Source organism: Petromyzon marinus, chromosome 1 (genome assembly GCF_048934315.1).
Source record: "Petromyzon marinus isolate PM22_M1 ecotype Great Lakes invasive population chromosome 1, UKy_Petmar_22M1.pri1.0, whole genome shotgun sequence".
In the NCBI taxonomy this organism is placed as follows: domain Eukaryota; kingdom Metazoa; phylum Chordata; class Hyperoartia; order Petromyzontiformes; family Petromyzontidae; genus Petromyzon; species Petromyzon marinus.
In genome coordinates, this window is record NC_133667.1 from 15,695,832 (window position 1) to 15,723,330 (window position 27,499).

General features: G+C 53.2%; 1 protein-coding gene across 1 annotated transcript in view; it reads right to left on the reverse strand.

The window, feature by feature from the left end:
• The window catches only part of AK3 (adenylate kinase 3), a 32,051-nt gene extending 6,569 nt beyond the window's left edge, over positions 1-25,482 (reverse strand). The window contains exons 1-6 of the mRNA XM_076063520.1: positions 25,405-25,482; positions 24,124-24,161; positions 18,470-18,657; positions 5,326-5,445; positions 4,834-5,006; positions 3,343-3,461 (exon numbers count right to left, since the gene is read on the reverse strand). Of these exons, the coding sequence (XP_075919635.1) occupies positions 3,343-3,461; positions 4,834-5,006; positions 5,326-5,445; positions 18,470-18,629 (572 nt within the window). The 5' untranslated portion in view covers positions 18,630-18,657; positions 24,124-24,161; positions 25,405-25,482. The remainder of the gene's footprint in view (positions 1-3,342; positions 3,462-4,833; positions 5,007-5,325; positions 5,446-18,469; positions 18,658-24,123; positions 24,162-25,404) is intronic.
• Positions 25,483-27,499: the final 2,017 nt, after the last annotated feature.

Consider the following 27,499-nt stretch of genomic DNA (forward strand, 5'->3'; position numbering starts at 1 on the left):
CGGGCGCTGTATTCCTTCAGCTGTGCTGTGTGAGTGGTGAGTGTGAGTGGTGAGTGTGAGTGGTGAGTGTGAGTGGTGAGTGTGGGTGGTGAGTGTGAGTGGTGAGTGTGAGTGGTGAGTGTGAGTGGTGAGTGTGAGTGGTGAGCTCACCCGTAGTAGATCAGCACGGGCTCCGTACGGGCGCTGTATTCCTTCAGCCGTGACGTGTGAGTGGTGAGTGTGAGTGGTGAGTGTGAGTGGTGAGTGTGAGTGGTGAGTGTGAGTGGTGAGTGTGAGTGGTGAGTGTGAGTGGTGAGTGTGAGTGGTGAGTGTGGGTGGTGAGTGTGAGTGGTGAGTGTGGGTGGTGAGTGGTGAGTGTGAGTGGTGAGTGTGAGTGGTGAGTGTGGGTGGTGAGTGTGAGTGGTGAGTGTGAGTGGTGAGTGTGAGTGGTGAGTGTGAGTGGTGAGTGTGAGTGGTGAGTGTAAGTGGTGAGTGTGAGTGGTGAGTGTGAGTGGTGAGTGTGAGTGGTGAGTGTGAGTGGTGAGTGTAAGTGGTGAGTGTGAGTGGTGAGTGTGAGTGGTGAGTGTGGGTGGTGAGTGTGAGTGGTGAGCTCACCCGTAGTAGATCAGCACGGGCTCCGTACGGGCGCTGTATTCCTTCAGCCGTGCTGTGTGAGTGGTGAGTGTGAGTGGTGAGTGTGGGTGGTGAGTGTGAGTTGAGTGGTGAGTGTGAGTGGTGAGTGTGAGTGGTGAGTGTGGGTGGTGAGTGTGAGTGGTGAGTGGTGAGTGTGAGTGGTGAGTGTGAGTGGTGAGTGTGCGTGGTGAGTGTAAGTGGTGAGTGTGAGTGGTGAGTGTGAGTGGTGAGTGTGAGTGGTGAGTGTGAGTGGTGAGTGTGAGTGGTGAGTGTAAGTGGTGAGTGTGAGTGGTGAGTGTGAGTGGTGAGTGTGGGTGGTGAGTGTGAGTGGTGAGCTCACCCGTAGTAGATCAGCACGGGCTCCGTACGGGCGCTGTATTCCTTCAGCCGTGACGTGTGAGTGGTGAGTGTGAGTGGTGAGTGTGAGTGGTGAGTGTGAGTGGTGAGTGTGAGTGGTGAGTGTGAGTGGTGAGTGTGAGTGGTGAGTGTGAGTGGTGAGTGTGAGTGGTGAGTGTGGGTGTGAGTGGTGAGTGTGAGTGGTGAGTGTGAGTGGTGAGTGTGAGTGGTGAGTGTGAGTGGTGAGTGTGAGTGGTGAGTGTGAGTGGTGAGTGTGAGTGGGTGAGCTCACCCGTAGTAGATCAGCACGGGCTCCGTACGGGCGCTGTATTCCTTAAGCCGTGCCGTGTGAGTGGTGTGTGTGAGTGGTGAGTGTGAGTGGTGAGTGTGAGTGGTGAGTGTGAGTTGGTGAGTGTGAGTGGTGAGTGTGGGTGTGAGTGGTGAGTGTGAGTGGTGATGTGAGTGGTGAGTGTGAGTGGTGAGTGTGAGTGGTGAGTGTGAGTGGTGAGTGTGAGTGGTGAGTGTGAGTGTGAGTGGTGAGTGTGAGTGGTGAGTGTGAGTGGTGAGTGTGAGTGGTGAGTGTGAGTGGTGAGTGTGGGTGTGAGTGGTGAGTGTGAGTGGTGAGTGTGAGTGGTGAGTGTGAGTGGTGAGTGTGAGTGGTGAGTGTGAGTGGTGAGTGTGAGTGGTGAGCTCACCCGTAGTAGATCAGCACGGGCTCCGTACGGGCGCTGTATTCCTTCAGCCGTGCCGTGTGAGTGGTGAGTGTGAGTGGTGAGTGTGAGTGGTGAGTGTGAGTGGTGAGTGTGAGTGGTGAGTGTGAGTGGTGAGTGTGAGTGGTGAGTGTGAGTGGTGAGTGTGAGTGGTGAGTGTGAGTGGTGAGCTCACCCGTAGTAGATCAGCACGGGCTCCGTTCGGGCGCTGTATTCCTTCAGCCGTGCCGTGTGAGTGGTGAGTGTGAGTGGTGAGTGTGAGTGGTGAGTGTGAGTGGTGAGTGTGAGTGGTGAGTGTGAGTGGTGAGTGTGAGTGGTGAGTGTGAGTGGTGAGTGTGAGTGGTGAGTGTGAGTGGTGAGTGTGAGTGGTGAGCTCACCCGTAGTAGATCAGCACGGGCTCCGTACGGGCGCTGTATTCCTTCAGCCGTGCCGTGTGAGTGGTGAGTGTGAGTGGTGTGTGTGAGTGGTGAGTGTGGGTGGTGAGTGTGAGTGGTGAGTGTGAGTGGTGAGTGTGAGTGGTGAGTGTGAGTGGTGAGCTCACCCGTAGTAGATCAGCACGGGCTCCGTACGGGCGCTGTATTCCCTTCAGCCGTGACGTGTGAGTGGTGAGTGTGAGTGGTGAGTGTGAGTGGTGAGTGTGAGTGGTGAGTGTGAGTGGTGAGTGTGAGTGGTGAGTGTGAGTGGTGAGTGTGAGTGGTGAGTGTGAGTGGTGAGCTCACCCGTAGTAGATCAGCACGGGCTCCGTACGGGCGCTGTATTCCTTCAGCCGTGCTGTGTGAGTGGTGAGTGTGAGTGGTGAGTGTGAGTGGTGAGTGTGAGTGGTGAGTGTGAGTGGTGAGTGTGAGTGGTGAGTGTGAGTGGTGAGTGTGAGTGGTGAGTGTGAGTGGTGAGTGTGAGTGGTGAGCTCACCCGTAGTAGATCAGCACGGGCTCCGTACGGGCGCTGTATTCCTTCAGCCGTGACGTGTGAGTGGTGAGTGTGAGTGGTGAGTGTGAGTGGTGAGTGTGAGTGGTGAGTGTGAGTGGTGAGTGTGGGTGGTGAGTGTGGGTGGTGAGTGTGAGTGGTGAGTGTGAGTGGTGAGTGTAAGTGGTGAGTGTGAGTGGTGAGTGTGAGTGGTGAGTGTGAGTGGTGAGTGTGAGTGGTGAGTGTGAGTGGTGAGTGTGAGTGGTGAGTGTGGGTGGCGAGTGGTGAGTGGTGAGTGTGAGTGGTGAGTGTGAGTGGTGAGTGTGAGTGGTGAGCTCACCCGTAGTAGATCAGCACGGGCTCCGTACGGGCGCTGTATTCCTTCAGCCGTGCCGTGTGAGTGGTGAGTGTGAGTGGTGAGTGTGAGTGGTGAGTGTGAGTGGTGAGTGTGAGTGGTGAGTGTGAGTGGTGAGTGTGAGTGGTGAGTGTGAGTGGTGAGTGTGAGTGGTGAGTGTGAGTGGTGAGCTCACCCGTAGTAGATCAGCACGGGCTCCGTACGGGCGCTGTATTCCTTAAGCCGTGCCGTGTGAGTGGTGAGTGTGAGTGGTGAGTGTGAGTGGTGAGTGTGAGTGGTGAGTGTGAGTGGTGAGCTCATCCGTAGTAGATCAGCACGGGCTCCGTACGGGCGCTGTATTCCTTCAGCCGTGCCGTGTGAGTGGTGAGTGTGAGTGGTGAGTGTGAGTGGTGAGTGTGAGTGGTGAGTGTGAGTGGTGAGCTCACCCGTAGTAGATCAGCACGGGCTCCGTACGGGCGCTGTATTCCTTCAGCCGTGCTATCACCGTCTCGGGACGGTCGTCCACACGCTGCACCAGCGGCTCCCCCGTCTCGTCATCCACACCCTGGGGGGGGGGGGGGGAGACACGGGGGGGGGGGAGACACGGGGGGGGGAGACACGGGGGGGGGAGACACGGGGGGGGGAGACACGGGGGGGGGGAGACACGGGGGGGGGAGACACGGGGGGGGGGAGACACGGGGGGGGGAGACACGGGGGGGGGGAGACACGGGGGGGGGGAGACACGGGGGGGGGGAGACACGGGGGGGGAGACACGGGGGGGGAGACACGGGGGGGGGAGACACGGGGGGGGTGAGATACGGGGGGGTGAGACACGGGGGGGGAGACATGGGGGGAGTGAGACATGGAGGGTGAGACACGGGGGGGGGGGGGAGGGAGACACGGGGGGTGAGACACGGGGGGGGGGGAGACATGGGGGGTGAGACACGGGGGGGGGGGAGACATGGGGGGTGAGACACGGGGGGGGTGAGACACGGGGGGGGTGAGACATGGGAGGGGGAGATACGGGGGGGGGGAGACACGGGGGGGGGGGTGAGACATGGGGGGGGGGGAGACACGGGGGGGGGGTGAGACACGGGGGGGTGAGACACGGGGGGGGGAGACACGGGGGGGGGGAGACACGGGGGGGGGGGAGACACGGGGGGGGGGAGACACGGGGGGGGGTGAGACACGGGGGGGTGAGACACGGGGGGAGTGAGACATGGAGGGTGAGACACGGGGGGGGGGTGAGACATGGGGGGTGAGACACGGGGGGGTGAGACACGGGGGGGGTGAGACACGGGGGGTAACAAGGATTTCCGCGTGGAGGCACGTGAGTAGAGACACGGAGACACGGACGGACTCAGGGAGTTGTGGGGGCATCGGGAGATGTGGGACACAGGGCATGTCTGTCTACGAGTGTGCTGCTCGCCAACACCACTTGCCCCGAGGGTCTGCCACGCGCTACACGGGGGATCTTTGTCTTTCTCTACACGTAGGGGAGCGGTCGTGCGGCGGTCAGCCCACAGCCCTACAAAGCCGGCGGACGCCCTCGGCGTAGCATCATCATCGTCGTCATCATCATCATCATCGTCATCATCATCGTCGTCGTCATCGTCATCATCATCGTCATCATCGTCGTCATCGTTGTCATCGTCGTCATCATCGTCGTCATCGTCGTCATCATCGTCGTTGTCATCATCATCGTCGTCATCGTCGTCACACGAGGCGTTGGGGATGCTGCTGGATGCTTCTAGATGCTCCCGCACGCTTGCGGGCGCACCTCACGGCTTTGTTCAGCCTGCGTGGGCGGCACGGGGGTCACGGGCGGCAGGGGGGTCACGAGGGGCACGTGGGGCACGGGGAGTCACGTGGAGCACGGGGGTCACGGGGGTCACGGGGGTCACGTGGGGCACGGGGGTCACGGGGTCACGTGGTACCGGTTTGCGCGGGGGGTTGAAGTGTGTGTTGTAGACTCGCCCGCTCCCCGGGTGAGTCCACCGCGCCGTCAGACGCTCCGTGATGGTGGCGAACGGCACGTCCAGGTTGATGGCCGCGCCCAGCGGGTAGCGGTCGGACAGGGCCCGGGCCTGCGACACCGTCCGGGGGAAGCCTGCCGGGGGGGCCGCGGGGGGGGGCGGGGGGGGCCGCGGGGGGGGGGGGGGGCGGGGGTAGGTCGTAACGAGCGTGGTGCGTGGGGGGCAGCCCGGTGGCTAGGAGATGTTGACTACCTTGCCTGGTGTACAGGAGGTCGTGGGTTCCATCCCGAGTCTCCCCCCCATACCCTCCCCTTGTGCCCCCCCAAGCATGACCCCCCCCATTACTGTGCATTACTGTGCTTACCCCCCTCCTCCTGTGCGCCCCCCACTGTGCCCCCCCTCCTCCTCCTGTATCCCCCCACTGTGCCCCACCCCACCTGTGCCCCCACTCACCATCCAGGAGCCAGCCGCGCTCCCCGATGGCCTTGATCTCGGTGAGCGTGAGCTCCGTGATGATCTCGTCGGGGACGAGGCGCCCCGCCAGCACGCACTCCTTGGCCAGCACGCCGATCTCTGGGGCAGGCGAACCGTCAACAAACACCGACAAACAATCAACAACAATCAACAACAAGCATCGGCCAGCAGCAAACATCAACAACAATCAACAACAATCAACAACAAACATCGGCAAGCAGCAAACGTCAACAATAAACAACGGCAAACATCAACAACAATCAACAACAAACATCAACAACAATCAACAACAAACATCAACAACAATCAACAACAAACGGCAACAACAATCAACAACAAACATCAACAACAATCAACAACAAACATCAACAACAATCAACAACAAACATCAACAACAATCAGCAACAAAACTTCAACAACAATCAACAACAAACATCAACAACAATCAACAACAAACATCAACAACAAACATCAACAACAAACAACAACAACAATCAACAACAAACATCAACAACAATCAACAACAAACATCAACAACAAACATCAACAACAATCAACAACAAACATCAACAACAATCAACAACAAACATCAACAACAAACATCAACAACAAACATCAACAACAAACATCAACAACAATCAACAACAAACATCAACAACAATCAACAACAAACATCAACAACAATCAACAACAAACATCAACAACAATCAACAACAAACATCAACAACAATCAACAACAAACATCAACAACAATCAACAACAAACATCAACAACAATCAACAACAAACATCAACAACAAACATCAACAACAATCAACAACAAACATCAACAACAATCAACAACAAACATCAACAACAAACATCAACAACAATCAACAACAATCAACAACAAACATCAACAACAATCAACAACAAACATCAACAACAATCAACAACAAACATCAACAACAATCAACAACAAACATCAACAACAAACATCAACAACAATCAACAACAAACACCGACAAACAATCAACAACAATCAACAACAAACATCAACAACAATCAACAACAAACATCAACAACAATCAACAACAAACATCAACAACAATCAACAACAAACATCAACAACAATCGACAACAAACATCAACAACAATCAACAACAAAAATCAACAACAATCAACAACAAACATCAACAACAAACATCAACAACAATCAACAACAAGCATCAGCCAGCAGCAGGGGGGGGCAAGGTGGGGGCGCACAGGAGGAGGGGGGTAAGCACAGTAATGGGGGGGGTCATGCTTGGGGGGGCACAAGGGGAGGGTATGGGGGGGAGACTCGGGATCGAACCCACGACCTCCTGTACACCAGGCGAGGTAGTCAACATCTCATAGCCACCGTGATGATGATGAGAGAGAGACACGCAGACTACAAATATACAGCAGCAGCAGGCATCGTCTGGGTCGGGATCGAACCCACGACCTCCTGTAGACCAGGCGAGGTAGTAAACATCTCCTAGCCACCGTGGTGACGATGATGATGATGGGAGAGACACGCAGACTCCAAATATACAGCAGCAGCAGCAGGCATCGTCTGGGTCGGGATCGAACCCACGACCTCCTGTACACCAGACGAGGTAGTAAACATCTCCTAGCCACCGTGATGATGATGATGAGAGAGAGACACGCAGACTCCAAATATACAGCAGCAGCAGGCATCGTCAGGGTCGGAATCGAACCCACGACCTCCTGTATACCAGGCGAGATAGTCAACATCTCCTAGCCACTGTGATGATGATGAGAGAGACACGCAGACTCCAAATATAAAGCAGCAGCAGGCATCGTCAGAGTCAGGATCGAACCCACGACCTCCTGTACACCAGGCGAGGTAGTTAACATCTCACTGGGTAGAGAGAGACCCACGACCTCCTGTACCCCAGGCGAGGTAGTCAACATCTCACTGGGTAGAGAGAGACCCACGACCTCCTGTAGACCAGGCGAGGTAGTTAACATCTCACTGGGTAAAGAGAGACCCACGACCTCCTGTAAACCAGGCGAGGTAGTTGACATCTCACTGGGTAGAGAGAGACCCACGACCTCCTGTGTACCAGGCGAGGTAGTCAACATCTCACTGGGTAGAGAGAGACCCACGACCTCCTGTGTACCAGGCGAGGTAGTTAACATCTCACTGGGTAGAGAGAGACCCACGACCTCCTGTAGACCAGGCGAGGTAGTTAACATCTCACTGGGTAGAGAGAGACCCACGACCTCCTGTGTACCAGGCGAGATAGTTAACATCTCACTGGGTAGAGAGAGACCCACGACCTCCTGTATACCAGGCGAGGTAGTTAACAAGACACTGGGTAGAGAGAGACCCACGACCTCCTGTAGACCAGGCGAGGTAGTTAACATCTCACTGGGTAGAGAGAGACCCACGACCTCCTGTACACCAGGCAAAGTAGTTAACATCTCACTGGGTAGAGAGAGACCCACGACCTCCTGTTCACCAGGCGAGGTAGTCAACATCTCACTGGGTAGAGAGAGACCCACGACCTCCTGTGTACCAGGCGAGGTAGTCAACATCTCACTGGGTAGAGAAAGACCCACGACCTCCTGTGTACCAGGCGAGGTAGTTAACAAGACACTGGGTAGAGAGAGACCCACGACCTCCTGTGTACCAGGCGAGGGAGTTAACAAGACACTGGGTAGAGAGAGACCCACGACCTCCTGTGTACCAGGCGAGGGAGTTAACAAGACACTGGGTAGAGAGAGACCCACGACCTCCTGTGTACCAGGCGAGGTAGTTAACATCTCACTGGGTAGAGAGACCCACGACCTCCTGTGTACCAGGCGAGGGAGTTAACAAGACACTGGGTAGAGAGAGACCCACGACCTCCTGTGTACCAGGCGAGGGAGTTAACAAGACACTGGGTAGAGAGAGACCCACGACCTCCTGTGTACCAGGCGAGGTAGTCAACATCTCACTGGGTAGAGAGAGACCCACGACCTCCTGTGTACCAGGCGAGGGAGTTAACAAGACACTGGGTAGAGAGAGACCCACGACCTCCTGTGTACCAGGCGAGGGAGTTAACAAGACACTGGGTAGAGAGAGACCCACGACCTCCTGTGTACCAGGCGAGGGAGTTAACATCTCACTGGGTAGAGAGAGACCCACGACCTCCTGTGTACCAGGCGAGGGAGTTAACAAGACACTGGGTAGAGAGAGACCCACGACCTCCTGTGTACCAGGCGAGGGAGTTAACAAGACACTGGGTAGAGAGAGACCCACGACCTCCTGTGTACCAGGCGAGGGAGTTAACATCTCACTGGGTGGAGAGAGACCCACGACCTCCTGTGGACCAGGCGAGGGAGTTAACAAGACACTGGGTAGAGAGAGACCCACGACCTCCTGTGTACCAGGCGAGGTAGTCAACATCTCACTGGGTAGAGAGAGACCCACGACCTCCTGTGTACCAGGCGAGGGAGTTAACATCTCACTGGGTGGAGAGAGACCCACGACCTCCTGTGGACCAGGCGAGGGAGTTAACAAGACACTGGGTAGAGAGAGACCCACGACCTCCTGTGTACCAGGCGAGGTAGTCAACATCTCACTGGGTAGAGAGAGACCCACGACCTCCTGTGTACCAGGCGAGGGAGTTAACATCTCACTGGGTGGAGAGAGACCCACGACCTCCTGTGGACCAGGCGAGGGAGTTAACAAGACACTGGGTAGAGAGAGACCCACGACCTCCTGTGTACCAGGCGAGGTAGTCAACATCTCACTGGGTAGAGAGAGACCCACGACCTCCTGTGTACCAGGCGAGGGAGTTAACATCTCACTGGGTAGAGAGAGACCCACGACCTCCTGTACACCAGGCGAGGGAGTTAACAAGACACTGGGTAGAGAGAGACCCACGACCTCCTGTGTACCAGGCGAGGGAGTTAACATCTCACTGGGTAGAGAGAGACCCACGACCTCCTGTGTACCAGGCGAAGGAGTTAACAAGACACTGGGTAGAGAGAGACCCACGACCTCCTGTGTACCAGGCGAGGGAGTTAACAAGACACTGGGTAGAGAGAGACCCACGACCTCCTGTGTACCAGGCGAGGGAGTTAACAAGACACTGCGTAGAGAGAGACCCACGACCTCCTGTGTACCAGGCGAGGTAGTTAACATCTCACTGGGTAGAGAGAGACCCACGACCTCCTGTGTACCAGGCTAGGGAGTTAACAAGTCACTGGGTAGAGAGAGACCCACGACCTCCTGTGTACCAGGCGAGGGAGTTAACATCTCACTGGGTAGAGAGAGACCCACGACCTCCTGTGTACCAGGCGAGGGAGTTAACAAGACACTGGGTAGAGAGAGACCCACGACCTCCTGTGTACCAGGCGAGGGAGTTAACAAGACACTGGGTAGAGAGAGACCCACGACCTCCTGTGTACCAGACGAGGGAGTTAACATCTCACTGGGTGGAGAGAGACCCACGACCTCCTGTGGACCAGGCGAGGGAGTTAACAAGACACTGGGTAGAGAGAGACCCACGACCTCCTGTGTACCAGGCGAGGTAGTCAACATCTCACTGGGTAGAGAGAGACCCACGACCTCCTGTGTACCAGGCGAGGGAGTTAACATCTCACTGGGTGGAGAGAGACCCACGACCTCCTGTGGACCAGGCGAGGGAGTTAACAAGACACTGGGTAGAGAGAGACCCACGACCTCCTGTGTACCAGGCGAGGTAGTCAACATCTCACTGGGTAGAGAGAGACCCACGACCTCCTGTGTACCAGGCGAGGGAGTTAACATCTCACTGGGTAGAGAGAGACCCACGACCTCCTGTACACCAGGTGAGGGAGTTAACATCTCACTGGGTAGAGAGAGACCCACGACCTCCTGTGTACCAGGCGTGGTAGTTAACATCTCACTGGGTAGAGAGAGACCCACGACCTCCTGTGTACCAGGCGAGGGAGTTAACATCTCACTGGGTGGAGAGAGACCCACGACCTCCTGTGTACCAGGCGAGGGAGTTAACAAGACACGCTTTGCAGCTTCAGGGCTTGGCCTCAGCTTGTGGTCCCCACGCCCGGCTGACCGTTGGCGGCTGGTCACGTGTGCCTCGTTAATCACTAACCGATGCACAGAACAAAGTACAAAGGCATGCGTGTGTGTGTGTATGTGTGTGTCTGTGTATGTGTCTGTGTGTGTCTGTGTGTGTGTATGTGTGTCTGTGTGTGTGTCTGTGTGTGTGTCTGCGTGTGTGTGTGTGTCTGTGGGGAGCGATAGTGTAGCGGTTAGCGCGCTGCGCTATGAACCTGGCGACCCAGGTTCGATTCCCGCTCACGGCCAACACCAGTGACGATTATCTGAACCGGTTCCGGGCCTCCCCTAGGTCGACTCAGCCTAAAATGAGTACCTGGTGCGGTGTGTAAACATTGCCACTAGGGAGACAAAGGCGGTCGGGCGTGGTGTTGGCCACCCACCCCCTCGTGTACCGTTCCGGCCTTCATAGGTGCTCGCTAACAGCACTTGCCCCTACAGTCTGTTAAGGCTATATGGGGGACCTTTGTCTTTGTCTTTGTCTGTGTGTGTGTCTGTGGGGAGCGATAGTGTAGTAGCGGTTAGCGCGCTGCGCTATGAACCTGGCGACCCGGGTTCAATTCCCGCTCACGGACAACACCAGTGACGATTATCTGAACAGGGTCCCGGGCCTCCCCTCGGTCGACTCAGCCTCAAATGAGTACCTGGTGCGGTGTAAACATCGCCACTAGGGAGACAAAGGCGGTCGGGCGTGGTGCTGGCCACCCACCCCCTCGTGTACCGTTCCGGCCTTCATAGGTGCTCGCTAACAGCACTTGCCCCTACAGGCTATATGGGGGATCTTTATCTTTGTCTGTGTTGGCGTCTGTGTATATGGAGGGGTCTCTGTGTGTGTATGGGTCTGTGTGTGTCTATTGGGGTCTGTGTGTGTGTGTAAATTGGTGTCTGTGTGTGTGTATATTGGTGTCTGTGTGTATGTACGGGTCTGTGTGTGTGTGTATTGGTGTTTTGCCTTCTTGGCCACGGTCATGCCCTCCCCTTGCAAAACTTGGACACCCTTAATGGAACATCTTCGCCGGTCAGCAACATTCAGGCTGGCCTGCCTACGATCCATCCCTGGGTTTAACCTTGAAAAATCTGGACAAAGTCCCATCGGTGAGCTCCTCCGGCAGGCAAGGCTGCGTTGGCTGGATCATGTAGCCCGCATGCCCAGCCACCGCATGCGTAAACCGCTTTGTTCGGCCGGATCGAGGGGGCTAAATGGGCATGGCACGGGCTAGAGAAGAGATGGAGTGATGTGTACAGGAGGATGTGGAGCCGAGTGGACCTGCCGATAACTGGTATCTGTGGAGGAGGCTCGTGAAGGATGCTGCTGCTACTGGGCAGTTGGAGGCAGTTTCCCTCCAGCAACAACGGAGGGCGGAAGAGCGACGCTCACAACAACGAGCGGAGCGCCGGGTGGATAAAGCACAGCAAATTGGCACAGTAGGGGGCACAGGTGGTGCATCAGCCAGCCATCTCAGTCAGTCGACCCGTGGCACCTGCTGGGTCTGTCCCGTGACCTCCTGCCAGCGGGCGTTCGACATGTCACGTGGCCTTGAAGTGCACTTAAACTGGCACAAGCGTCGTGGTGACGTCACTGCCACTAAGTGGAGAATGGCGGTTGTTATTGGTGTCTGTGTGTGTGTATAGGTGCCTGTGTGTGTGTATAGGTGCATGTGTGTGTGTCTTTACAGGTCTGTGTGTGTGTGTATTGGTGTGTATGTGTGTGTAGGTCTGTGTGTGTTTACAGGTCTGTGTGTCTTTGTACTGGTGTCTGTGTATTTGTACTGATGTACGTGTGTGTGTGTATTGCCGTATGTGTACGTGTCTGCGTGTAATGGTGCATGTGTGTACAGGTCTGTGTGTGTACAGGTCTGTGTGTGTGTAGGGTTCGGTGTATGTGTGTGTATGGGTCTGTCTGTGTACGTGTGTACGTATCAGTGTTATTAGTAGGCCTCCCCTAGGTCGACTCAGCCTCAATTGAGCACCTGGTGCGGTGTGTAATAAACATCGCCACTGGGGAGACAAAGGCGGCCGGGCGTGGTGCTGGCCACCAACCCCCTCGCGTGCCGTGCCGGCCTTCATAGGTGCTGCTCGCTAACATCACTTGCCCCTACAGTCTGTTAGAGGCTACACGGGGGATCTTTGTCCTTGTTGTGCTCGTGCGCGAGTGTTGGCGCGGTGTGCGCGCGTGCGTGTGAACACCGCCACCGGGGAGACAAAGGCGGCCGCGGCGCGGGGGGTTGTGGGTGGCAAGTGGTGCCCATCCACTCGTGGAGGTCACCCCGACCAGCTCTGCCTTTTGTGCGCGTGGGGGTGTGGGCATCGCCAAGCCCCGCCCCAAACTCTCGCGCCCCGCCCCAAACTCTCGCGCCCCGCCCCAAACTCTCGCGCCCCGCCCCAAACTCTCGCGCCCCGCCCCAAACTTTCCCGCCCCGCCCCAAACTCTCGCGCCCACGAGTTCCGTCCGCCCCCCCACTCCGTCCCCTCCTACCCCACCGCCGTCTTGGGGGCGGGGGTGGGGGTGGTGGAGGGGGTGGAGGGGGTGGAGGGGGGGGGCCCAACGAGACATTCCGGTTTTACCCAATACCTGTCAACTGTGCACTACACTACTATACACTACTCTAGTATACACTATACACTACTATACACTATACTACTATACACTACACTACTATACACTACACTACTATACACTACACTACTATACACTACACTACTATACACTACACTATACACTACTCTAGTATACACTATACACTACTATACACTATACTACTATACACTACACTACTATACACTACACAATACACTACACTACTATACACTACACTACTATACACTACACTATACACTACTCTAGTATACACTATGCACTACTATACACTATACACTACTATACACTATACTACTATACACTATACTACTATACACTACACTACTATACACTATACACTACACAATACACTACACTACTATACACTACACTATACACTACTCTAGTATACACTTTACACTACTATACACTATACACTACTATACAGTATACTACTATACACTACACTACTATACACTACACAATACACTACACTACTATACACTACACTATACACTACTCTAGTATACACTATACACTACTATACACTATACTACTATACACTACACTATACACTACACTACTATACACTATACACAATACACTACACTATATACTACTCTAGTATACACTATACACTACTATACACTATACTACTATACACTACACTATACACTACACAATACACTACACTACTATACACTACACTACTATACACTACTATACACTACACCACTATACACTACACTACTATACACTATACTACTATACACTACACTACTATACACTACACTACTAAACACTACACTACTATACACTACTATACACTATACACTACACTACTATACACTATACTATACACTACACTACTATACACTACACTACTATACATTACACTACTATACACTACACTACTATACATTACACTATACACTACACTACATTACACCACTATACACTACACTATACACTACACTTCTATACACTACACTACTATACACTACACTACTATACACTACTATACATTACACTACTATACACTACACTACTATACACTACACTACTATACATTACACTACTATACACTACACTGCTATACACTACACTACTATACATTATACTACTATACACTACACTACTATACACTACACACTACTATACACTATACACTACTATACACTACACCACTAAACACTACACTACTATAAACTACACTACTATACATTACACCACTATACATTACACCACTATACACTACACCACTATACACTACACCACTATACACTACACTACTATACATGACACTACTATACACTACACCACAATACACTACACTACTATACACTACACTACTATACACTACACTACTATACACTATACTACTATACACTACACTACTATACACTACACTACTATACACTACACTACTATACACTACACCACAATACACTACACCACAATACACTACACTACCATACACTACTATACACTACACCACTATACACTACACTACTATACACTACACTACTATACACTACACTACTATACACTACACCACTATACACTACACCACATTACACTACACAACTATACAGTACTACACACTACACTACTATACACTACACAATTATACAGTACTACACACTACACTACTTTACACTACATTACTACACACTACACTACTATACACTACTACACACTACACTACTATACACTACACTACTATACACTACACTACTATACATTACACCACTATACACTACACCACTATACACTACACTACTATACACTACTACACACTACACTACTATACACTACACTACTATACACTACACTACTATACACTACACTACTATACATTACACCACTATACACTACACCACTATACACTACACCACTATACACTACTACACACTACACTACTATACACTACACTACTATACACTACACTATTCACTACACTACGATACACTACACTACTACATACCTGTCAACCCAATATCAGTGCCCTACCTTACTACAGACCAACTCAGACATTGCTGGTCACCCCGTGCCCCCTATAAATCTCAACGTTCATCCTACAAAATCGCAAGGAGAGAAACACAAAACAAACAACACGAAACATTTGTGTTGTTGTTGTTGCTGCTGCCCGCATTGAAACGGCTGTGACGCCGCCGTACGGACCTGCAAAACTCAAATTCCCCTGCGTTAAGGCAACGGCGCAAACCGTCACCAGCGGACCGACCTCCGTCGACCCCGTCACCACACATCACGCGAGTTCCACTCCAAACCCCCGCCGCCGCCGGGTGCGTCCGGCCAAAACAGGAGAAAGTATCAGGGCCCCCTCCCCCCTTCACGCCACCTCCACCGCCTGCCGCCGTGGTGGCGAGGAGAGATGTTAATCACCTCGCCCGGGGTACAGGAGGTCGTGGGTTAGAGCCTGAACGTGACGACGCCTGCTGCTGTATATTTGGAGTCTGCGTGTCTCTCTCTCTCATCATCATCATCATGGTGGCTAGGAGATGTTGACTACCTCGCCCGGTGTACAGGAGGTCGTGGGTTCTATCCCGACCCCTGACAATGCCTGCTGCTGCTGTATATTTGGAGTCTGCGTGTCTCTCTCATCATCATCATCACGGTGGCTAGGAGATGTTGACTACCTCGCCCGGTGTACAGGAGGTCGTGGGTTCTATCCCGACCCCTGACAATGCCTGCTGCTGCTGTATATTTGGAGTTTGCGTGTCTCTCTCTCTCTCATCATCATCACGGTAGCTAGGAGATGTTGACTACCTCGCCCGGTGTACAGGAGGTCGTGGGTTCTATCCCGACCCCTGACAATGCATGCTGCTACTGTATATTTGGAGTTTGCGTGTCTCTCTCTCATCATCATCACGGTAGCTAGGAGATGTTAACTACCTCGCCCGGTGTACAGGAGGTCGTGGGTTCTATCCCGACCCCTGACAATGCCTGCTGCTGCTGTATATTTGGAGTCTGCGTGTCTCTCTCATCATCATCACGGTAGCTAGGAGATGTTAACTACCTCGCCCGGTGTACAGGAGGTCGTGGGTTCTATCCCGACCCCTGACAATGCCTGCTGCTACTGTATATTTGGAATTTGCGTGTCTCTCTCTCATCATCATCACGGTAGCTAGGAGATGTTAACCACCTCGCCCGGTGTACAGGAGGTCATGGGTTCTATCTCGACCCCTGACAATGCCTGCTGTTGTATATTTTGAGTTTGCGTGTCTCTCTCTCATCATCATCATGGTGGCGGGGAGAGATGTTAACTACTTTGCCCGGTATGCAGGAGGTCGTGTGTTCGAGCCCCAAACGTGACGACGACTGCTGTAGATGTGTGGAGTTTGTGTGTTTTCACTCTCTCCATCTCCCTGTCTCTCTCTCTCTCTCTCACCGTGGTGGTCGCACGGAATTTTTCTCTGGGATCCTCCGGGGGTTCCCCCGCCACATTTATAAATCAATGTGTGCGTCGATTTCTAAATTATTACCTTGATTCTAAATTAGATTATCCGGCTGCTGCTGCTGCTGCTATGAACTTCCACGTGACTGAGAAGCCACTTCTTCATTGGCTATCCTTCGTGATTGCCGGCTTGCTTCTGAAAAATAAATTAACATCTCGGTGGGGCTTTACTTGGTAAAAGAAAGGTTTCTTAAATTAACGGGAGGTCACGGCAGGTGAGAGGAGGTCACGGGATGTCAGGAGAGGTCAGCGGAGATCACGGGAAGTAACCACAGGTCAGAGGAGGTCACGGGAGGCCATGGCAGGTGAGGTGAGGTCACGGGAGGTGAGTGGAGGTCACGGGATGTCTCAGGAAGTCACCACAGGTCAGGGGAGGTCATGGGAGGTCATGGCAGGTCACGGGAGGTGAGTGGAGGTCACGGGATGTCTCAGGAAGTCACCACAGGTCAGGGGAGGTCATGGGAGGTCATGGCAGGTGAGGGGAGGTCATGGGAGGTGAGTGGAGGTCACGGGATGTCTCAGGAAGTCACCACAGGTCAGGGGAGGTCATGGGAGGTCATGGCAGGTGAGGGGAGGTCACGGCACGTAAGGGCAGGGCACGGCAGGTCACAGGAGGTCACGTTGCGATTTACCACGTCGGCTTTCGCCACGTTTGACGATCATCGTCGACCTTTGCCAGTGGCTCTCGCGACCTCTGCCCATCGTTACCAGCGTGACCAACGTTAACCCCGAACACCACCGCGATTTAAACTACTGAAACTAAACCTTTTTTTGTATTTTTGTATTTTTTGTCACCAGGCAAGGCCCCCTGCTGAGAAACCACGTAAAATTGTTTTTTCCCCAAAGCGGCCAGGCTCTCACAGAGGACAGCTTCAACAAAGTGGCTTTAGCATCACGCGGAAAGTCACAGCAGCAGACAAATACCCTCAACGTGCGTGCGTGCGTGCGTTGAACTTCTTTTGCACTGCACGTAGCCTACCGTGCTAATGGGAGGTGCGGGCGGGCGGGAGAGAGGCGGACACAACAGACTAACACGCAGAGGAAAAAAAAAACCTTGATTTGTGCGTGCGTTAGTTTTACAATGGCTCCATTTGCTTCCTGGATGGACATCTGCGACGACGACTGGGACATCATCTGGTGTGAATAAAGAGCTTCACAGCTCATCGGATTTCCTCCCGGATTAACAGAGTACATTCTTGTTACTCTTTGGTTCTTTCGGTGAAGTCACGTAGAAAGAAAACCAATTAAATAACGGGTAGAACTAAAGTTGAGAGAGAGAGAGAGACAAAACACAGACACGGAGACACACAGACGGACACACGGGCAGAGAGAGAGACACACACACAGAGACACACAGAGACACACAACATAGACACACAGAGCTTGAGATCAAGTTTTTACATTCTTGTTCTCATACCGGATAGAGGAAGAGCGTTCCTCCCAGGGGGAGTGGGTGGACACAAATGGTCTTCATCATCATCTTCATATTTGCGTGTGTGTCTGTGGGTGCGTGTGCGTCCGCGTGTACTGTACGTGCGTGTCTGTGCGTGCATGTGTGTGTGTGTGTGTCTGTGTGTGCATGTGTGCGTGTGTCTGCGTGTGTGTGCGTGTGTACGTGCGTGTCTGTGTGTGTACGTGCGTGTGCGTGTACGTGCGTGTCTGTGCGTGCCCGTGTGTGCGTGTATCTGTGCGTGTATCTGTGCGTGTGTCTGTGCGTGTGTCTGTGCTTGTGTCTGTGCTTGTGTCCGTGCGTGTGTCTGTGCGTGTGTCTGTGCGTGTGTCTGTGCGTGTATCTGTGCGTGTGCCCGTGCGTGTGTCTGCGCGTGTGTCTGTGCGTGTGTCTGTGCGTGTGTCTGTGCGTGTGTCTGTGCGTGTGCCCGTGCGTGTGCCCGTGCGTGTGTCTGCGCGTGTGTCTGTGCGTGTGTCCGTGCGTGTGTCTGTGCGTGCCCGTGCGTGCGCGTGTCTGTGCGCGTGCCCGTGCCTGCACTTGCCGGTCTTGCGAGCTATGTGGTCACGGACGAGGTCGCCCGTGGACAGCGTCTGGAGGCCGAAGCGGCTCCGGATGCGAGAGGCCACGGTGCCCTTGCCGGATCCCGGAGGCCCCAGCAGCACGGCCCTCAGCGCCAGCGCCCGCGAGCCCAGGACCACCATGGCTGGGCCGAGCAGGGGGGAGGGCGCGCTGTTGGTGGGGTGGAAGGGGGGGGAAAGTCGAGAATTCGGAATCAGAATCGTCAGAATCTTCGTTGAATCCTTTCACCTTAAATCGGGGTTTTTTTTTCCCTTCCGGTTCCGTTCCGATGACGGAATCGGTCATCGGAACGGAATCGGTTCCTTGCGATTCAGGTGCGTGCGTAGGTGTACGTCGTACGTATGTGCACGTCATCGGAACGGAATCGGTCACGGGAACGGAATCGGTTCCTTCCGATTCCGTTGTACATCGTATTTGTATTTGTCGGCGAAGGCCCCCACTGAGCCGTGGGATATTTGTCGGAAGCGGTCCGGCTACCTCAAATGGCAGATCGACCAAGTGAGCTCATCATCATCATCAACATCATCAACATCATCATCAACATCACATCCATGGTAGCAGCCAAATACTCTGAACGCGTGGCGACGTCGATTCTAAACGTAGAGGGGGGGGGGGGACCACCAAGGAGAGAGAGAGACACTCAAACTCCAAATATACAGCAGCAGCAGCAGGCGTTGTCAGAGTTGGGATCGAACCCACGACCTCCTGTACACCAGGCGAGGTAGTCAACATCTCCTAGCCACCGTGATGATGATGAGAGAGAGAGAGAGACACGCAGACTCCAAATATACAGCAGCAGCAGGCATCGTCAGGGGTCGGGATCGAACCCACCACCTCCTGTACACCAGGCGAGGTAGTTAACATCTCCTAACCACCGTGATGATGATGAGAGAGAGAGAGAGACACGCAGACTCCAAATATACAGCAGCAGCAGGCATCATCAGGGGTCGGGATCGAACCCACGACCTCCTGTACACCAGGCGAGGTAGTTAACATCTCCTAGCCACCGTGATGATGATGATGAGAGAGAGACACGCAAACTCCAAATATACAGCAGCAGCAGGCATCGTCAGGGGTCGGGATCGAACCCACGACCTCCTGTATACCAGGCGAGGTAGCCAACATCTCCTAGCCATCTAATAGCCTGCGTGAGGCTACACAGAGGGGAGGGGGGAGCTTTGTGTTTGTGTCTAGCTGTGTGAGAAGTGCCCAGGTGTGAAGTTGTACATTTAGTGGCATTGCTGCATTTCATTCATTGGAGCGTGAATGAGCAGTGAAAGGTATGTAACGGGTGTGTGTCTGTGTGTGTGTGTCTGTGTGTGTGTCTGTGTGTCTGTGTGTGTGTGTCTGTGTGTCTGTGTCTGTGTGTGTGTCTGTGTGTCTGTGTGTCTGTGTGTGTGTGTCTGTGTGTGTGTGTCTGTGTGTGTGTGTCTGTGTGTGTTTGTCTGTGTGTGGGGAGCGATAGTGTAGCAGTTAGAGCGCTGCGCTATGAACCCGGCGACCCGGGTTCGATTCCCGCTCACGGCCAACACCAGTGACGATTATCTGAACCGGTCCCGGGCCTCCCCTAGGTCGACTCAGCCTCAAATGAGTACCTGGTGTGGTGTGTAAACATTGCCACTAGGGAGACAAAGGCGGTCGGGCGTGGTGCTGGCCACCCACCCCCTCGTGTACCGTTCCGGCCTTCATAGGTGCTCGCTAACAGCACTTGCCCCTACAGTCTGTTAAGGCTATACGGGGGATCTTTGTTTTTTTTTGTTTTGTGTCTGTGTGTACCAGATATAATGATACAGATATAATGGGAGACTGATCGATGCCCGGGTGCGGTCAAGGGATGGCTCCCTATTGCTCAACCGCGTTATGTATGCCGATGATTTGGTAATAGCTGCTCATTCAGAGGAGGAGTTGGAGACGCTGCTGCTGAGGCTGGAGCGTGCCACTAAGAGATGGGGCCTTACCATCAGCCCCACCAAAACTAAGCACCTGCCTAGGTATTTTGTACCATCGGACACTCCACCCCACAACTCCCAATCGGTGATGGGGCAGTTGTGGAGAGAGTGGAGAGTTTCCCATACCTGGGCAGTGTGCTTATGACCGGCTCCAGTTTAACAGCAGAGGTCTCACTCCGAATCAGTCGAGCGGCAATATCTTTTCATCGGTTGCGTAACGCTGTGTGGAAGGTACCTGGTCTGTCGCTCCGCACTAAGCTTCAGGTCTTCTCGGCCACGGTCATTCCCTCCCTTCTCTACACTTGCGAAACGTGGACTCCCCCCTAATGGAACATCTTCGCCGGTTAGAAACATTTAGGCTGGCCTGCCTACGATCCATCCTGGGTTTAACCAGACTGGATTGTGTGAGGAGCTCACAAATCCTTGAAAGATCTGGGCACGGTCCCATCGGTGAGCTCCTCCGGCGGGCAAGGCTGCGATGGCTGGATCATGTAGCCCGCATGCCCAGCCACCGAATGCCGAAACAGCTTTTGTTCGGCCGGATTGAGGGGGCAAAGCGGGCGCGGCACGGGCTAGAGAAGAGATGGAGTGATGTGGTACAGGAGGACGTGGAGCTGAGTGGACTTGCCGATGACTGGTACCAGCAGTGTCAAGATCGGCCTCTGTGGAGGAGGCTCGTGAAGGATGCTACTGGACAGTTGGAGGTAGTCGCCCTCCAACAACAACGGAGGGCGGAGGAGCGACGCTCAGAACAACGAGCGGAGCGCCGGGTGGCTAAAGCACAGCAAGTTGGCACAGTAGGGGGCACAGGTGGTGCATCAGCCAGTCATCTCAGTCAGTCGACCCGTGGCACCTGGGTCTGCCCCGTGACCTCCTGCCAGCGGGCGTTCGACACTTCACGTGGCCTCAGGGTGCACATAGCCTGGCACAAGCGTCGTGGTGACGTCACCGCCACTTAGTGGCGAATGGCGGTTGTTGTTGTTGTGTGTACCAGATATAATGATACAGATATAATGGGAGGCTGATCGATGCCCGGGTGCGGTCAAGGGATGGCTCCCTATTGCTCAACCACGTTATGTATGCCGATGATTTGGTAATAGCTGCTCATTCAGGGGAGGAGTTGGAGACGCTGCTGCTGAGACTGGAGCGTGCCACTAAGAAATGGGGCCTTACCATCAGCCCCACCAAAACTAAGCACCTGCCTGGGTATTTTGTACCATCGGACACTCCACCCCCACAACTCTCAATCGGTGATGGGGCAGTTGTGGAGAGAGTGGAGAGTTTCCCATACCTGGGCAGTGTGCTTATGACCGGCTCCAGTTTAACAGCAGAGGTCTCACTCCGAATCAGTCGAGTGGCAATATCTTTTCATCGGTTGCGTAACGCTGTGTGGAAGCTACCTGGTCTGTCGCTCCGCACTAAGCTTCAGGTCTTCTCGGCCACGGTCATTCCCTCCCTTCACTACGCTTGCGAAACGTGGACCCCCCCTAATGGAACATCTTCGCCGGTTAGAAACATTTAGGCTGGCCTGCCTACTATCCATCCTGGGTTCAACCAGGCTGGATTGTGTGAGGAGCTCACAAATCCTTGAAAGATCTGGGCACGGTCCCATCGGTGAGCTCCTCCAGCAGGCAAGGCTGCGTTGGCTGGGTCATGTAGCCCGCATACCCAGCCACCGCATGCCGAAACAGCTTTTGTTCTGCCGGATCGAGGGGGCTAAATGGGCGCGGCACGGGCTAGAGAAGAGATGGAGTGATGTGGTACAGGAGGACGTAGAGTTGAGTGGACTTGCCGATGACTGGTACCAGTGGTGTCAAGATCGGCCTCTGTGGAGGAGGCTCGTGAAGGACGCTGCTGCTACTGGGCAGTTGGAGGTAGTCACCCTCCAACAACAACGGAGGGCGGAGGAGCGACGCTCAGAACAACGAGCGGAGCGCCGGGTGGCTAAAGCACAGCAAGTTGGCACAGTAGGGGGCACAGGTGGTGCATCAGCCAATCATCTCAGTCAGTCGACCCGTGGCACCTGGGTCTGCCCCGTGACCTCCTGCCAGCGGGCGTTAGACACTTCACGTGGCCTCAAGGTGCACATGGCCTGGCACAAGCGTCGTGGTGACGTCACCGCCACTTAGTGGCGAATGGCGGTTGTTGTGTGTATGTAGAGGTGTGTGTATGTGTGTATGTAGAGGTGTGTGTGTATGTTGAGGTGTGTGTGTATAGAGGTGTGTGTATGTAGAGGTGTGTGTATGTTGAGGTGTGTGTATGTTGAGGTGTGTGTATGTTGAGGGTGTGTATGTTGAGGTGTGTGTATGTAGAGGTGTGTGTATGTAGAGGCGTGTGTGTATGTTGAGGTGTGTGTATAGAGGTGTGTGTATGTAGAGGTGTGTGTATGTTGAGGTGTGTGTATGTTGAGGTGTGTGTATGTTGAGGTGTGTGTATGTATCTTTGTATGTAGAGGTGTGTGTATGTTGAGGTGTGTGTATGTTGAGGTGTGTGTATGTTGAGGTGTGTGTATAGAGGTGTGTGTATGTAGAGGTATGTGTATGTAGAGGTGTGTGTATGTAGAGGGGTGTTTATGTTGAGGTGTGTGTGTATGTTGAGGGGTGTGTATGATAGACAGTAGAGAGAGAGAGAGAGCCAGTGTGGTGTGAAGTGTAAGGAGACAGAGAGAGCATTTATGAGACAGGATATTGCTGCACACGAGCGAGTGCGTGTGGTGTGTGTAAGGTGTGAGTGGTGTGTGTGTGAGTGGTGTGTGTGTGTAAGGTGTGTGTGTGTAAGGTGTGTGTGTAAGGTGTGTGTGGTGTGTGTGTGAGTGGTGTGTAAGGTGTGTGTGTGTGAGTGCTGTGTGTGTGTGTGAGTTGTGTGTGAGTTGTGTGTGTGTGAGTGGGTGTGTGTGTGAGTGGTGTGTGTGTGAGTGGTGTGTGTGTGTGGTGTGTGTGTGTGGTGTGTGTGAGTGGTGTGTGTGAGTGGTGTGTGTGTGAGTGGTGTGTGTGTGAGTGGTGTGTGTGTGAGTGGTGTGTGTGAGTGGTGTGTGTGAGTGGTGTGTGTGTGTGAGTGGTGTGTGTGTGAGTGGTGTGTGTGTGTGGTGTGTGTGTGTGGTGTGTGTGAGTGGTGTGTGTGTGTGAGTGGTGTGTGTGTGAGTGGTGTGTGTGAGTGGTGTGTGTGTGTGGTGTGTGTGTGTGTGAGTGGTGTGTGTGAGTGGTGTGTGTGTGAGTGGTGTGTGTGTGTGGTGTGTGTGTGTGTGAGTGGTGTGTGTGTGAGTGGTGTGTGTGAGTGGTGTGTGTGTGTGAGTGGTGTGTGTGTGTGCGAGTGGTGTGTGTGTGTGAGTGGTGTGTGTGTGTGAGTGGTGTGTGCGTAAGACAGTAACTGTGTAATGGTGTCTATGGGGGCAGCACAGGTGTGTGAGTGGTGTGTAAGGTGTGTGTGAGTGGTGTGTGTGTGGTGTGTGTGTGTGAGTGGTGTGTGTGTGAGTGGTGTGTGTGTGTGAGTGGTGTGTGTGTGTGAGTGGTGTGTGTGAGTGGTGTGTGTGCGTGAGTGGTGTGTGTGTGGTGTGTGAGTGGTGTGTGTGTGAGTGGTGTGTGTGTGTGAGTGGTGTGTGTGTGTGATGTGTGTGGTGTGTGTGAGTTGTGTGAGTGGTGAGTGTAATGGTGAGTGTGTCACATCTCACCTGTAGGCGGAGTTGTTTGCAAAGTCTCGATGTCTCTCCTGCCAAGCGTAAACAACAGAGACACACACAGACAGAGACACCCAGACAGACAGAGACACACGCACAGAGACACACGCACAGAGACACACAGACAGACAGAGACACTCTAATCAGAGAGACAGAGAAACCAGGATATACAAAGACACGCACACCGAGACACGCACACCGAGACACACAGACAGAGACACACACACAGAAACACACACACAGAGACACACAAATAGACAGAGACACACACAGAGACACACAGACAGACACACACAGACAGACAGAGTTTTGGAAATACACACAGACACGCAGGCAGACACAGGGACAGTGAGACACAACGGCAGAGACACGACAAGACACACAGAGAGACACACAGACAGAGACACACACACAGACACACACACACACAGACACACACACAGACACACACACACAGACACACACACAGACACACACACAGAGACACACACACAGAGACACACACACACAGACACACACACACAGAGACACACAGACAGAGACACACACAGAGACACACAGACAGACACACACAGACAGACAGAGTTTTGGAAATACACACAGACACGCAGGCAGACACAGGAACAGTGAGACACACACACAGAGACACACACACACAGACACACACAGACACACACAGAGACACACACACACCCAGAGACACACACACCCAGAGACACACACACCCAGAGACACACACACAGAGAGACACACACAGACACACACAGAGACACACACACAGACAGAGAGACACACAGAGACACACACGCACAGACACACACACACAGACACACACACAGAGGCACACACAGAGACACACACACCCAGAGACACACACACAGAGACACACACAGAGACACACACACAGACACAGAGAGACACACAGAGACACACAGAGAGAGACACACACACCCAGAGACACACACACAGAGACACACACAGAGACACAGACACAGAGAGACACACACAGAGACACACAAACACAGACACACACAGAGACACACACACAGAGACACACACAGAGACACACACAGAGACACACAGACACAGAGAGACACACAGAGACACACACACACAGACACACACAGAGACACACACACAGACACACACGCACAGACACACACACAGACACACACACACACACAGAGACACACACACAGACACACACACAGAGACACACAGACACAGAGAGACACAGAGAGACACACACACAGAGAGACGCAGCAAACCACGGACCTCACCACTCAGCCTCCAACTTTCCACCTCTTCCTGCCTCTCTCTCTCGCTCGCTCTCTCTTAACTCTCCCCCCCTCCTCCCCTCCCTCTCCCCTCCTCCCTCCCCCTCCCCTCCTCTCTCCCCCCCTCGACCGCTAACACCAAACAAAGACAAAGCTCCCCCGTGTAGCCTCTAACAGACTGTCGGGGCAAGTGCTGTTAGTAGCGAGTAGCAGCAGCAGCACCTATGAAGGAGACAAAGACAAAGCTCCCCCGTGTAGCCTCTAACAGACTGATGGGGCAAGTGCCGTTAGCGAGTAGCAGCAGCACCTATGAAGGAGACAAAGACAAAGCTCCCCCGTGTAGCCTCTAACAGACTGTCGGGACAAGTGCTGCTAGCGAGTAGCAGCAGCACCTACGAAGGCTGGCACTGTGGGGGCACAACGTGGAGGGCGGGGCCAACACCCACGCCCCGGCCGCCTTTGTCTCTCTCTCCCCCCCCCCCAGCGGCGACGTTTAACTTCACAACGCGCCGGGTTCACCCATTTGAGGCTGAGTCAACCTAGCGGAGGACTGCGGGGACCGGTTCAGATCAGCGCTGTCCACCAAACTCTCCATTGCTCTCCCCTCACCACTACAACCATCACCGCTCTAGAGGAGTTGTACACCCCTAGCTGCCACGGATATTCATTGGCGTAAAATAAAATAAAATGTTTCGCTCCGGATGACCGCTGCAAAGTATTTTCTGTATTTTGATTTAGCGTGCTGATCTTAAAGGTGCATTGAAAAATTTGCTACTCTGACTGATGCTCCTGTTGTTGTGGAGTGACTTATGCAGCCAGCTGTGGCTCTAGGATTTGGTGTTACATGTTATTTATGTAGTTTATTGTTAAAAATTCGGTTCACAGTCCCTGTGATCACTGTTACGTTGCAATTATGGCTTTAGTTTTTTGGTGAGTTGGAAAACGTTTTTTGGTTTGGACATGTTTGTTTTGTTGTAGTACGGAGTTAGACTGAAGGCCTTAATCTAAGTTTTCTTGTGGTTGTTGTTGTTATTATTAAAGTTGTTGTTTGACTTGCATCCCACTGGGATTTTTTGCACACAGCGTTGGTGTACGGTGCTTTTTTCAGGAATATTTTGCTGTGTTTTTTCATGGATTTTCTGTTTGCACAGTCACATAATCACTTTAAGATGTTTTCTTGTTCATGTTTTTGTGTGTTGCGGTTGCACCCGATGCAAGAGCCGAATGGCTCACAGGGCTATACCAAATAAATGAACTATGGAACTATGAACTATGGGACTTTGTAAGATGAACGTTAAGATTTATAAGGGTCACGGGGGTGACTAATACGGTCTGAATTGGTCTGTAATAAGGTTGGTGTACGGTGCTTTTTTCAGGAATATTTTGCTGTGTTTTTTCATGGATTTTCTGTTTGCACAAAGTCACGTAGTCACTTGAAGATGTTTTTCTTGTTCGTGTTTTTGTGTTTTTGTTTGTTGTGGTTGCACCCGATTCAAGAGCCGGATGGCTCACAGGGCTATACCAAAATAAATAAACTGAAAAAACTTAACCACCACCACGAACAGCAAACTCTCTCCCTCTCTCTCTCTCCCCCATGCATTCACTCTCTCTTACTCTCCACCCCCTCTTCAATCTCCTGACGCTCCCATCACTCTTCTCTCCCTCTCCTCCAACTCCCCAACTCTCTCTCTCTCTGGGTCTCTTGAATTGTCGCTCTCCCAACTTAACTCTCCCTTCCTTCCTCTCTCTCAACCACCACCAAACTCTCTCCACTAGTCTCCATAATCTCTCTCCAATCCACTCCTACCACTCTCCCCCCCCCGTCCACTCTCTCTCCCTGACTCTCTCCCTTCTGTCGTTCTCCCAACTGAAGTCTCCCTTTCCGCTTCCCCAACGCCACCACCACCACCAACCACTGCAGTGGCGTCAGCACCCTCTCTGTAACCTCTCCCCTTGTCTCTCCCACTCCACGTTCTCTCTCTCACACAGACACACATACACACACACAGACACACACACAGATACACACACAGACACACACACAGATGCACACGCAGATACACACACAGACACGCAGATACACACAGATACAC